At 52.2% G+C, this 13,568-nt stretch overlaps 2 protein-coding genes across 2 annotated transcripts; both read left to right on the top strand.

Annotated features, from left to right (window-relative positions):
* Positions 1-2,144: 2,144 nt before the first annotated feature.
* LOC311427878 (olfactory receptor 14A16-like) lies at positions 2,145-8,318 on the top strand (the record flags this gene model as incomplete). The annotated part of the gene is made up of 3 exons (XM_084539466.1): positions 2,145-2,764; positions 4,090-4,222; positions 8,242-8,318. The coding sequence occupies exons 1-3, from the start codon at positions 2,171-2,173 to the stop codon at positions 8,316-8,318; spliced, it is 804 nt and encodes a 267-aa protein (XP_084395592.1). The 5' UTR covers positions 2,145-2,170.
* Positions 8,319-8,584: 266 nt separating this feature from the next.
* On the top strand, positions 8,585-9,505 carry LOC311427877 (olfactory receptor 14C36-like; the record flags this gene model as incomplete). The annotated part of the gene is made up of 1 exon (XM_084539465.1): positions 8,585-9,505. The coding sequence occupies one exon, from the start codon at positions 8,585-8,587 to the stop codon at positions 9,503-9,505; it is 921 nt and encodes a 306-aa protein (XP_084395591.1).
* Between the last annotated feature and the right edge of the window lie 4,063 nt (positions 9,506-13,568).

The raw sequence follows: 13,568 nt of genomic DNA, 5'->3' as shown, positions 1-13,568 counted from the left end.
TGACACTGGCCCAGAGACTCTGTGCATCCTTGGAAGAGACTGCTTCAGGAGAGGATAGATATTTCAGGGACCCAAAAGGGTATCGGTGGGCTTGAGGCATAGCTGCCTTGGAGACAGAGGACATTATACTGTTGTCTGCCTTGCCTTGGTCTCTCACAGGACCCTTCTGTTGAGGGGTTGATGAGGGCTGAAGGACAGCTGGTGCCAATCCCTACCACAGCCATGCACCTGAGTCAGTATAGCAGCAACCGAGTGCACTAACAGAGGACTAACATGACCTGAATGAAGTCCCGCAATGCTGAGTGCTGCCATGCCAGCAGCATGATTCCGACTGCCCTGGAAGAGGAGGAAGCTCCTGAGCACCTGCACTACATCGATGGCATTACTGGGTGGGGTGACACAGCAGAGGGAGTATTAGAGAAAGGGAAGAGAATACTCCAAATTCCTCTGAGAGCTGATTTTGCACGAAAATAAATTAAGGTCAAGGGACATGAATAAGAGATCCCGATGCAGGCTGGGCAGGGTCAGTGGGACCAAAGCTCAGAGACAGGTTGAGCATTTGTGAGGGGCTTCTCAGCAATTGCATGGTGCTTCACTTGCCTTGTACGTATTATTATTGTTATTGTTATTACTATTGTTATTATTATTGTCAATGTTAATTACTGTTTTATCTTCCTTTTCTGTATTTTCAAATTTTAAATCATTCATTATTGTCTGTACCCTGGTACTTAGTGAAACAAATCCACTTTATGTACACTTCAGTGTCACCTTCACATTGCCTTTGTCTCCTTGTCCTCACTGCCTCCAGGGTTCTGCTCTAATGAGCTCCAAGGGAGCCTGTGTCAGTGCTGGCCCTCAGGGGGACACTGCAGGAAACTTGCCTCTGACTTGCACTTCTGGAGAGCTGTCTTCAATTGTCTCTGAGTGCCTGAGGTTCATGGGCTCATCAGCAAAGCCCCAGAGGGGTGATTGCAGTGCCTTGGGCTGGTGCTGTGCTGCTGAGCTGGGCCAGACTCATGGAACAGAGAGAGCTCGTGGCAAGAGGGCCGTGGTGCAGAGAGACAGCTGTGCCCAGGAGCAGCTCCTCTGCACAGCGCAGCAAGAAAGAGACACAGAGGCACAGACACAGAAAGAAGAAAAGGGGACAGGGGCTGAAGGCAGTTGTGAGTGAGAGGATGCTGAGAGCTGCCTGCAGGAGAATCCTGCACAGCCTTTGACAAGGTAAGGGTCTGGCTGTAGGGCCATGCAGCTGCAGGTCCTGGAAGGGTCTCCTCCTGCTGGGTCTTATTTCTGGGAGGGCAGTGGGCAATGCAGTAGGCTTTGAGAGTCCTGTTGGGTTGCGGTGCAAAGTGAGGAATTCTGGCAGAAGCCCCTTGCAGTGCCCTATGCCAAGTGCCCCTCAGCAGCCATGAGAGGAGTGGCCAAACCTCCTCCAGACCCTGCAGGAGTGCAGCTGGGATATGGGACACTCCAGCTTTCAGATATCCAGCTCTGTCTGTGGGGCATCCTCCTGGCTGCAGGCTGCTCTCCAGCAGGATGCAGCTCTCTTGTGGCATCTTTGTGTTATCCACGTGCCCCAAGGAGAAGACACCTCCTTGCTAAGGCCATGTCCATGCTTCTGGGTGGCTGTCTGTGGGCAGCTGCAATGAGGTGCAATAAGTGCAATGACCTCTACACCTCTTGCTAGGAGGGAAGAGCTGAGAACTTGCTCACAACAGGCAGACAAGGTGAGACTCCTGTCCAGCTGCACTTGGACTGCAGCTTCTTTGCTCTCAGCTTTCTTCAGTTCCATCTCAGGGAAACACCTGTGTTGTGGTCCTGCAGCTTACAGAGGGCTGACACAGGGCATCTGAGAAAGAGAGTGTTCAGCAGTGGCATCTGAATCCCTGTTCTGCATTGGGATGCATTGTTTGAAACAGCACTGTAAATTCCAGTGACCTGATCAGTGGACTGAACGAGAGTTTCCCCCATATTCCTGCTTCCCCCTGATAAACAGCAGCATGGACTCCTCTGCAAGCTCAAGCAAGAGAGCTGTGGAAAGGTTCTCCTGCAAAGAGAGGCTCAGGCAGAGGAGTGCTCCAACACTTGCAATAGGTTTTCCTCAGAGAAGCCTCCTCTAACTTTGTTCTGTCTTTTTTCTTCAACAGACAACTGTGTCCAATGCCAGCAAATGCCCAACATCAGCTCTGTGAGCGAGTTCCTCCTGCTGGCATTCGCAGACACGCGCGAGCTGCAGCTCCTGCACTTCGTGCTCTTCCTGGGCATCTACCTGGCTGCCCTCCTGGGCAACGGCCTCATCCTCAGCACCGTAGCCTACGACCACCGCCTCCACACCCCCATGTACTTCTTCCTCCTCAACCTCGCCCTCCTCGACGTGGGCTGCATTTCCACCACTCTGCCCAAAGCCATGGCCAATGCCCTCTGGGACACCAGGGCCATCTCCCATCAAGGATGTGTTGCACAGGTTTTTCTCTTTGTCTTGTTGATGTCATCGGAGTATTTCCTTCTCACCATCATGGCCTACGACCGCTACGTTGCCATCTGCAAGCCCCTGCACTACGGGAGCCTCCTGGGCAGCAGAGCTTGTGCCCAGATGGCAGCAGCTGCCTGGGGCAGTGGCTTTCTCAATGCCGTCCTGCACACAGCCACTACATTTTCAGTGCCCCTCTGCCAAGGCAATGCTGTGGACCAGTTCTTCTGTGAAATCCCCCACATCCTCAAGCTCTCCTGCTCAGATGCCTACCTCAGGGAAGCTGGTCTTCTGGTCTTTAGTGCATTTTTAGCATTTGGTTGTTTTGCTTTCATTGTGCTGTCCTATGTGCAGATCTTCAGTGCAGTGCTGAGGATGCCCTTTGAACACGGCCGGCAGAAAGCCTTTTCCACGTGCCTCCCTCACCTGGCCGTGGTCTCCCTGATGGTCAGCACTGGCATTTTTGCCTACCTGAAGCCCAACTCAATCTCTTCCCCATCCCTGGATCTACTGGTGTCACTTCTGTACTCAGTGGTACCTCCAGCAGTGAAACCTCTCATTTACAGCATGAGGAACCAGGAGCTCAAGGATGCAGTGAGGAAACTGTTTTTGTATGTGCTTATTAAACATCAATATTGTTAATATTATTGTGATTTTTATCATATTATTTTTATCCTTAGTATTATTATCATATTATAAACATTAATAATAATCCTGTCAGGACTACTATTGTATTTGAGAAACGAACATGACAGATTTTCATATCGTTTTTCTTTTCTTTTTATAATTTTCATGCCTTCTGATATTAGAATCATAGAATCATAGAATATCCTGAGTTGGAAGGGACCCTTAAGGATCATCAAGTCCAACTCTTGACACCGCACAGGTCTACCCAAAAGTTCAGACCATGTGCCTAAGTTCACAGTCCAATCTCTTCTTAAATTCAGACAGGCTCGGTGCAGTGACCACTTCCCTGGGGAGCCTGTTCCAGTGTGCAACCACCCTCTCTGTGAAGAAACCCCTCCTGACGTCCAGCCTAAATTTCCCCTGCCTCAGCTTAACCCCGTTCCCGCGGGTCCTGTCACTAGTGTTAATGGAGAAAAGGTCTCCTGCCTCTTGACAACCCCTTACGAGGAAGTTGTAGACTGTGATGAGGTCCCCCCTCAGCCTCCTCTTCTCCAGGCTGAACAGGCCCAGTGACCTCAGCCGTTCTTCGTACGTCTTCCCCTCCAGGCCTTTCACCATCTTCATAGCCCTCCTCTGGACACTCTCCAACAGTTTCATGTCCTTTTTATACTGTGGTGCCCAGAACTGCACACAGTACTTGAGGTGAGGCCGCACCAGCGCAGAGTAGAGCGGGACAATCACCTCCCTTGACCTACTAGCGATGCCGTGCCTGATGCACCCCAGGACACGATTGGCCCTCCTGGCTGCCAGGGCACACTGCTGGCTCATATTCAACTTGTTATACAAGCACAGAATGTACTGTCTCACTGTCGATCTCACAGTCTGTCATAAATAAAGATATTAAACAGCACCAGTCCCAGGACAGACCCCTGAGGTACAACACTTGTCACCAGCCTCCACTTGGACATAGAGCCATTGAGCACCATGCTCAGGGTGTGACCGTCAAGCTAACTCCTTATCCACTGAATGGTGCACCCATCAAATGCGTATCTCTCCAATTTAGAGACAAGGATGTCATGTGGGACAGTGTCAACGGTCTTACTGAAGTCCAAGTAGATGACAGAGGTCGGTCTTCTGTTGTTGTCTGATGTGATCACTCCAATGTAGAAAGCCAGCACACTGTTCAGGCATGATTTCCTCTTTCGTGAAGCCATTCTGGCTGTCTGAGATCTACTCTTTGTCTTGCATGTGCCTTGACATCGATTCCAGGAGGATCTTTTCCATGATCTTGCCAGGCACAAGGGTGAGGCTCACCATTCAGTAGTCCCATGGGTTCTCATTTCTACCCTTTTTAAAAATGGGAGTGATATTTCCCTTTTTCAAGTCACCAGGGACTTCACCCGACTGCCAGGACTCTTCAAATATGATGGAGAGAGGCTTGACAACTACATCAGCCAGCTCCCTCAGGACCCTGGGTTGCATGTCATCAAGCCCCATAGACTTGTACTTGTTGGGTTTCTGCAGGTGGTCTCAAACATGCTCTTCACTTACAGCAGGTGGGAATTTGCAACCCCAGCCACCAACTATGGGTTCAGGGAAACAAAAGACTTGGGAAGCCTGACTGGCAGGGAAGACTGAAGAAAAGAAGTTGTTGAGTCCCTCAGCCTTTTCCATGTCTGTCATTACCAGTTCACCCTTCTATCTTCACAGGGGGTACAATGTCCTTGGCCTTCCTTTTCTGAGCAAGGTACCTACAGAATCTCTTCCTGTTATTCTTTTCATCCCTTGCCAAGATCAGTTCCATCCATGCATTGCTTTCCTTTTCCCATCCCTCCACATCTGAAACTGAAACACGCTTGAGGGCTTGGGAAAAGTAACGCTGGATGCATAGAAGCCACTTGGGAAACAAAACTTGTAGGTAGGAAGCATGATTTTGTGGAGGTGCAGAGCTGATGGGCGCATTGCACAGGATGTGCCTAAAGATCTTTGTGCCCTTTTCCCTCCTGACTACAACGCCACTACATTCTCAGGAATGGAGGAGCCAACAGAGGTGAGACAGGTACACTGAGATGTTAAACGTCATTAGAAAGCTGATCCTAATAAGATATGGGGAGGTCAGGAGCAGCCTGGACAAGAGAGATGTGAGATTTTGGGGTGGGAAGAGGAGCATGGCCAGCAGAAATTAATGATTCTGTAGAGGTAAGAGGGGTCATTTAAAGCAGATGCTACAGTAACACTGACTTAAAACAGTCATATGTTGCCCTTTCCTTATTTGAACCAGTTATTTTAATCTTTAAACCTAAATGTTACTCCACCGCTCTGAGAGGAATGCACTACTCCAATGCCTGAACTCAAAGTATCCACTGAAGCAAAACTCAGCCACTTTCCCTTACGTTTACTCTCCTGCTTACCCTATTCCCTTCCCTCAACACTAGCATTAAAATGCACTATTTAGATCTAGAGAAGTTGTTGGCAGGCCTAAAAAAAAAACAAAAAAACTAAACCACAGGGCTTGCCCATACCCTTGAGATAGACCTGATAGCCACAGAAGAACACCAAAGATTCCCATTAAACCTGATTTTATCCTCTAACCTAGAATGGTGAGCCCTAGTCCCTAAAGGACTAGAGAGAGGTCAGCTCTGCCTCAGGAACTCCTGCCCCAGCAGGAGCAATGTGACCGTGGCAGTGACTGTGAGGTCACTTCTTTCTCTGCACTTGATAGGGCAGCAGCAGGAACGTGTCACACAAAGGGACTGTGAGGTCACTTGTGTCTGGAGGTGGCAGGTCAGCCTTGACTTCTCCCTGGGAGCTGCACTTTTGGGCTGACATCTGGCAGTGGCCCTGCTAGGCCAGCAGAAGGCACCTGTTTGGCATGTTGACTGGGGGATCCCCTCTGCCTCCAGAGCCAGGAGGACCCAGGCAGAAAGAAGGCCCCCAGATGGGTTGTCCTGTCCCTTCTGCTTGAGTCCATGAGTGGGCAGCAGGAGGCACAAGGCTTGGCTGTGTGTAGCCAAGAAGCTGCAAGGCCAGCAGCAGGCCCCTGGCTTGGAAGCTGCTGCTGAGGTGACTTGTGTGTGGTTGGCTGAGAGGCCGCAAGGAGCCTGCTGGGTTGGGATGCCTACTTCAGGAGTGGTTTCCACCCTGACGGAGCTTTCTTTGGTAGTAGGAAAGAGCAGGAGAAAAAAAAAGCAATGAAGCATGCCCTGGAACTTTGGCACTGGCCATGAGGAGGAAGAAATATCCAGGGGAAAAAGCTGGTCTTGCTGCTGGAGACTGAGGCAAAGAAGGCATTAAGTACCTCAGCCTTTACCTCCTTTCTTGTCACCAGCTTTCCCCCCACATCCAATAAAGGATGATGATTCTCCTTAATCCTCCTTTATTTGGCATTTATATATAAATGGTTTTTGTTTCTTTGACATAAATATACAGATGGAGCTCCAGCTGGGCTTTGGCCCTTCTAATTTTCACCTGCACAGTCCCATAACATTCAGGACACAGCTCCAGACAAACTGACAGCTTGCATGACAAGGAAGCACAGAAGAGGTGGAACCTGGCAGCCTTCCATCCCCTACCCTTCTGTGACTCTGTGCTGCAATTCCATTCAATTGGTTACTCCTGTGTTATCCAAACTTTCCTGCAGCTCCTGATGCTGCTGTCTTCTCAGAGATAGCACAATGACACAAAGGTTGAACTGTCTGCTTGCAGCCATGAATGGCTGACAGAATGGAGCATCAGTGTGGGGGGAATCTTTAGAAACTGAAGGATTTTGCCTTGAGAAACCTCTTGACATTTACAAGAAGAAGAGCCCAGTCATGCAGCAGAGGAAGAGGAACCCCACACATGGGGGCAGACTGGGACCCTGCTGAGTGAGCAGTGCGCAGGTTGAGGAGGGTCTTAGGCACCACGAGGGATGCCATACGAGCAGTGGTGCCTGCTCACCAGGAACCAGGCCAGCTTCCTACAGAGCTGCCTTATGAGATATTTGTGTTCATGGCTATGTCTGTTGTCTCTGCCACTGAGCCTTATAAGGAGACTGCTAACAATCAAAGCAACGGAGCCTAATTAACTCCTCGCCAACCCATGTAGCAGGCAGGGGTTGTACCATTCTCCTCACTTGGCCATGCACATCCCCATCTCCTACTGCCCAACAAAGAGCCCTGAGCAACCTGTCAAGGGAAAGGATCTCATTTCCTATGGGCCAAGGGACAAGGCCTGACCCTTGTGCTTGGTGAAACACATCCATGTTTCCTACACATCAGTGTCACCTTCATATTGCCTTTGTCTCTTTGTCCTCACTGCCTCCAGGGTTCTGCTCTAACGAGCTCCAAGGGAGGCTGTGTCAGTGCTGACCCTCAGGGGGACACTGCAGGAAACTTGCCTCTGACTTGCACTTCTGGAGAGATGTCTTCAATTGTCTCTGAGTGCCTGAGGTTCATGGGCTCATCAGCAAAGGCCCCAGAGGGGTGATTGCAGTGCCTTGGGCTGGTGTTGTGCTGCTGAGCTGGGCCAGGCTCGTGGGACAGAGAGAGCTCGTGGCAAGAGGGCCCTGGTGCAGAGAGACAGCTGTGCCCAGGAGCAGCTCCTCTGCACAGCACAGCAGGGCTGGGGGCACTGCCTGCAGAGACAGAGTGCTTAAAGGCAGGCAGAAGTGGCAGGATGCACAGACCTCACTGGGGGAGAACACTTCCCAGCCCTGAACCCGGTAAGTCTCTGGCTGGAGGGCAATGCAGCTGCAGGTCCTGGAGGAAGGAGAAGCCAGGGGTGCAGGAAGGGCTTCTCACGGCTGTGGTGCAGAGCAGGGTCCCTGCACTCAGCCTGCCTGGGAGCCCAGGGGCTTGGGCAAAGGAAGGGCAGTGCAGGGGCTGCCTGAAAAGAGAAGGCACTTTCTGCACTCTCTGCCTGCCTCTTCCTGCTCTGATTGTGGGGCAGGTTCTATGTTAATGGGGTAGCTGGATTTGCACTGGTGACTGAGCTTCCTATTGCATTGAACTGAGACACAAACAGTTTAGTGATGAACGTGAGAATATCCCTTCTTTTCTCTCTGCTTACAGACTGCACAAGGGCTTTTCTGAGCTGCTCTTTAGGACCTGCAGACAAGGGGATGTGTTTTTTCAACACAGCCTCTGTGTTCATCCATCCCCCAGGTGAGTGCTACAAGCAGCCAACAGCTGGGCACCAGGGGATGGACAGAGCAGCCCTCCTGGATGTGCCCTCTGGCTGAGCTTTGCCCCCACAGGAATGACATTTGTCAGTGCAGTGGAGCATGTGTCCCACTGGGGGCTGATGGGCAGAGGTGGCTGCTGTGTACAGGACACTCAGCAAACACAAAGCAGGGCTCCACACAGGGAGATAGACAAAGGTGCTCTTGGAAACAGGGAATGTAAGGCTTTAACTGGGAATTTATTGAATTTTAGTCAAAGACTTTAATCATAAGACTCTATATATGTATATTTGTTTCTCATTTTGCAGTCTCTATGTCCAAAGCAAATGCCCAACATCAGCTCAGTGAGTGAGTTCCTGCTGCTGGCATTCACAGACACGCGCGAGCTGCAGCTCCTGCACTTCGCGCTCTTCCTGGGCATCTACCTGGCTGCCCTCCTGGGCAACGGCCTCATCCTCAGCGCCATAGCCTGCAACCACTGCCTCCACACCCCCATGTACTTCTTCCTCCTCAACCTCGCCCTCCTCGACCTGGGCTGCATCTCCACCACTCTGCCCAAAGCCATGGCCAATGCCCTCTGGGACACCAGGGCCATCTCCTATCAAGGATGTGCTGCTAAGGTCTTTCTCTTTGTATTTTTGATGTCATCAGAGTATTCCCTTCTCACCATCATGGCCTACGACCGCTACATTGCCATCTGCAAGCCCCTGCACTACAGGAGCCTCGTGGGCAGCAGAGCTTGTGCCCAGATGGCAGCAGCTGCCTGGGGCAGTGGCTTTCTCAATGCTGTCCTGCACACGGCCACTACATTTTCCCTGCCCCTCTGCCATGACAATGCTGTGGACCAGTTCTTCTGTGAAATCCCCCACATCCTCAAGCTCTCCTGCTCAGATGCCTACCGCAGGGAAGCTGGGACACTTGTGTTTACTGTTTCTTTAGTCTTTGGTTGTTTTGTTTTCATTGTGTTGTCCTATGTGCAGATCTTCAGGGCAGTGCTGAGGATGCCCTCTGAGCAGGGCCGACACAAAGCCTTTTCCACGTGCCTCCCTCACCTGGCAGTGGTTTCCCTGTTTGTCAGCACTGTCATGTTTGCCTACCTAAAGCCGCCCTCCATTTCCTCTCCATCCCTGGACCTGGTGGTGTCATTTCTGTACTCGGTGCTGCCTCCAGCACTGAACCCCCTCATCTACAGCATGAGGAACCAGGAGCTGAAAGCCACACTGAAGAAACTGATTATATTTATTTAGCAATAAATTGGTATCTCACTTTTCTAGTTTTATTCAAGTTAATCTCAGACAATTTCTGACCTTTGGGTAGAGCATTCTTTAAAATTCTGCTTGCTGTTAAATGTGTGCTTTCATTCCTCTTTTCCAGATAACCAGTTCTCTGCATGAGCCAGAGGCTATCTCTGAATGTGTTTATCCCTAAATGACACCTGGCCTTTGTTGTAGTATCTTGATAGTAAAAGGAAGTTGCCCAGTGCTCAGGGCTCCCAAACTGGATTGCAGAAGATAATCAGGGAGTACCAGACTGAAGGTCGTGGTCTTGTACTGGGGTTCCACCTGGACACAGGGGCATGGGGGAACCAGGTTTTGGGTGAGGGAGTCAGGGCTGGACTGAGTCATCACTGGTGGATGCCCAGTGCCCCTGGAGAACATGACCAGTCAAGAAGCAGCTTCCTGGGTTTGAAACTTGACAGGACTGGTGGCATCAAGGTTGTATTGGGAGCCACCAGAATATCCTAAGGGTTATCCTGGGACACTGTGTGCCTTTTGTTGGGTGGGCAGTGAGTGGATCTTCACAGTAAAGCTAAGTCAAAGGATGGATTTACTGATGGGAGCTCTGCAATGTCAGGGCACACAGCTGGGTCACAGTGCGAAGGTCTCAGAGGCCTTCAGTTGAAAGGGCCAAAAGGATGAGCAGGCAAGGGCAGAGAGGTGGGGAGAGGTGGGCAGGGGCTGGGCTGGGCTGGGCAGTGCCCGGCAGAGGGCAACAGCAGCGTCAGGGAGCGGTGGCAGCATGCAGGGGAGGGCTTCCAGCAGGGCTTGGTGCTGCAGAGCCAGGGCTGCGCCAAGGGAGCCCAGAGCTGCAGGGGCAGGGGAGAGGAGGCCGAGGGCCAGGGCAGCTGCTGCAGGGGCAGGGAGCTCAGCATGGCCCTTGCAGCCCCCTGCCCTGGGCCTGCCTCTGCCCTTGGCCTCGGCCCCGGCCTTGGCTCTGCTGGCAGGAGCGCTCTTGCCATGCGCTTCCTGGCCTCCCCTTGCCTGCGCACAGCTGCTGCCCACTCAGGCTGCTGCCACAAACGTGTCCTCACAAGCAGCACCAACCCTTGGGCTGCTTCTGCTGGCCTCCCCCAGACCACTGCCTTGACTCCTTGTCTCTGCTGGGCCCCGCATTCCCCACCCAAATGTGTCTCTTGACTGTCATCTCCATTCCCCTGCCCTAGGGATTACTGTGCTATGGAAGCACGTGGTTCCATTGGGCCATCTATCAGACACAGGGTGCCTGTGCCCCACAGGGCCAGCCCCGCTCCCCAGAGCAGCACAGGAGACCTGGCCCAGCCACAGAGCAGCCTGCCCCGGGAAGGCACCTGCACAAAGAGCTTTTCCTTTGCCCTTTACCCATCAGTGCAGGCCCAGCAATACTGCCCTGCTCTTCCCCAGGGCCATCCCTGCTCCCTGAGAGCCTTGCCTTGGGCAGTGTGTTTGTGCTGGCCTGGTCGGCCGTTGCTTCTTCCATCCCCGTGCTCCCCACAGGGCTGCAAGCTGGCAGTGCTGCTGTGAGAGCCAGGGGCTGTGGTGCCCTGAGACCCCCGCGGGTCTCCCCTTTGCCTGTGCTGCTCAGGCTGGGCAGGAGACCTATGTCCATGGGGATCTCTGCTGCTGAGCCCCTTTCCATCTGCCCTGATGGCTCAGCAGCACAGGGCAGTGTTGGGCAGGGCCATGGGGTGTCTCTGAGGGCACGAAATGCAGGCGAGTGCTGCACCAGACCTGGTCCATGAGGCCTCAAAAAGATTATCCTCAATTACTCTACCTTCTTAGAGGTCTTTGTCCGCTGGCTCTTCAGCACCACTCCCAGCACAGCAGAGCTGTCCTTAGTCCGTGGACTCCTCAGATTCCCCTTTTTCTTTACCAAACTCTTCTTTGGATGGCCATTAGTTTTATGAGTTTCTAATCCCTACCAACTCAGCATTGCATGTTCTCCCTGCAGAACCCCGGACATCTCCTGGCAGCTCCAGATTCCTCTCCAGGCTGACAGTGGCCATGAACCCCACTGCAGGGGGGCAGTGCCATGCAGATGAGTCCAAGACCAGTTGTTGTCAGGTGCTGCCATAAAGCTCTTGGTCCGGCCTTTGGTCTCTCACAGACTGTCCTTGCACTTCAAGTCTATGTTCTTCACTCCAGGAGGTCCCAAATAAAACCCCATTTGTTGCTGTGGTGCTAGCAGGGAGGCAGCTGTGACCCAGGGCTGCACAGTGCCTGCTGCTGCCTGTAGCTACAGGAAAGCCACAGCAGAGACAATAGGACTGTCACCAAGGTACAGGAGATATCAGGACTTACCCAGAAAAAAGGAAGCACAATGTGGAAGCCAAAAGAGAGCAGCAGGGAAAAGGCCACATCCTGCTGCTGGCCATGGCCATGGCTCCAGGGAAGCAGCAGCCCCGACCCGAAGGCAGCAGAGAGGCAGAGCCCAGCAGGTAGTGAGGGGCAGCCCCGAGGGCCACCGGGGCTGCTCCTGCATGTGTCAGCTGGGCTCTTGGCCCTGAGCCCCTCCTGCATGCTGGGGCTGCTCCCCCAGCTCCAGAGGAGATGGGAAGAGAGGGATACTGAGACCAATCAGGTTCTGACAGCTTCTCAATTGTCATTATCTACAAGGCAGGCATGGTTGTACAGGTACATGAGATATTTGTGAGGAATAGAAAAAAAAATTGAGAGATATGAAAATAAAGATACCATTATTAAATTAAAATCTAAAGATGCAGTATAATATATTACAAAATAAGTATAACAAAAAAATATTCTAACAATTTTATAGAAAAATGGTGAGTTCTGACTGGATTGGGGGCTTCAATATTACTGATGAAGAAGCATGTATCCAAAGAGTTTCTACAAGGCATCCTTGAGCTGCTGGTTCCTCATGCTGTAGATGAGGGGGTTCAGAGTTGCAGGAAAGACTGAGTACACAACAGCCACAGCCAGACCCAGGGACAAGGAGGAGATGGAGGGGGGCTTCAGGTAGGCAAATATGCCAGTGCTGACAAACAGGGAGACCACGGCCAGGTGAGGGAGGCACGTGGAAAAAGCTTTGTGCCAGCCCTGCTCAGAGGGCATCCTCAGCACTGCCCTGAAAATCTGCACATAGGATAGCACAATGAAAACAAAACTAAGATAGGCTAAAGAAACACTCACTACAATAAACCCAACGTCCCTGAGGAATTACTTTGAGCAGGAGAGCTTGAGGATGTGGGGGATTTCACAGAAGATCTGGTCCACAGCATTGCCTTGGCAGAGGGACAGGGTAAATGTAGTGGCTGTGTGCAGGACAGCATTGAGAAAGCCACTGCCCCAGGCTGCTGCTGCCATCTGGGCACAAGCTCTGCTGCCCAGGAGGCTCCCGTAGTGCAGGGGCTTGCAGATGGCAATGTAGCGGTCGTAGGCCATGACAGTGAGCAGCCCCTGTTCCCAGTGCCACTCTCAGTCAACACCAGCCAGAGCTCAAGCAGGACATTCAATAATAGAACATCTGCTTTTTAAAACTCCAAACTGTTTTAGAAGGTTAGTTTGGTTGGCTTTTACAGTGTCACCCTCGCCTCCTGTCAGCCCCTGCCCACTCAGGCTCCTGGTACAAATGTGGCCCTGCGCCAACACCACTGCTCGTGCTGCCTTTTCTGCCTCACCCTGTCCTCTCCCTTGGCTCCTTGTCTCTGCTGGGCCCCACGTTCCACACCCTTTGCTATCACTACCCTCTCCCCCACCCAGTGGGATGGCAGAGCCAGAGCAGGACATGGTAGGGTTAGTCCCCGTAGTGCCCATGCAGAGCGCTTGTGGCAAAGTGGGAGCTGAGAGATCAGGTTCTGTGGTGCAGAGGAGGTCCCATGCAGAAAAGATGAGGTTAAACAGCAACTTTGCGGGGACGGGGACGGGGGGTCTTTATCTTGGTCTAGCAAGGGAGGCTTCTGGCCATAAAGGGCCAAGGGATGGGTCAACCACAACTTCTCTGGGCAACCTGTTCCAGTGACAACCAGCCCTAAAGGAACCAGCTGGCTCAGGAAACGCCCCTGTAGGCCATGATCCCCCAGTGTGCAGCAGAACG

Source organism: Aythya ferina (assembly GCF_964211825.1).
Source record: "Aythya ferina genome assembly, contig: HAP1_SCAFFOLD_29, whole genome shotgun sequence".
In the NCBI taxonomy this organism is placed as follows: domain Eukaryota; kingdom Metazoa; phylum Chordata; class Aves; order Anseriformes; family Anatidae; genus Aythya; species Aythya ferina.
The sequence above is the reverse complement of the archived record's forward strand: the minus strand, read 5'-3'. Positions and strand labels throughout refer to the sequence as shown.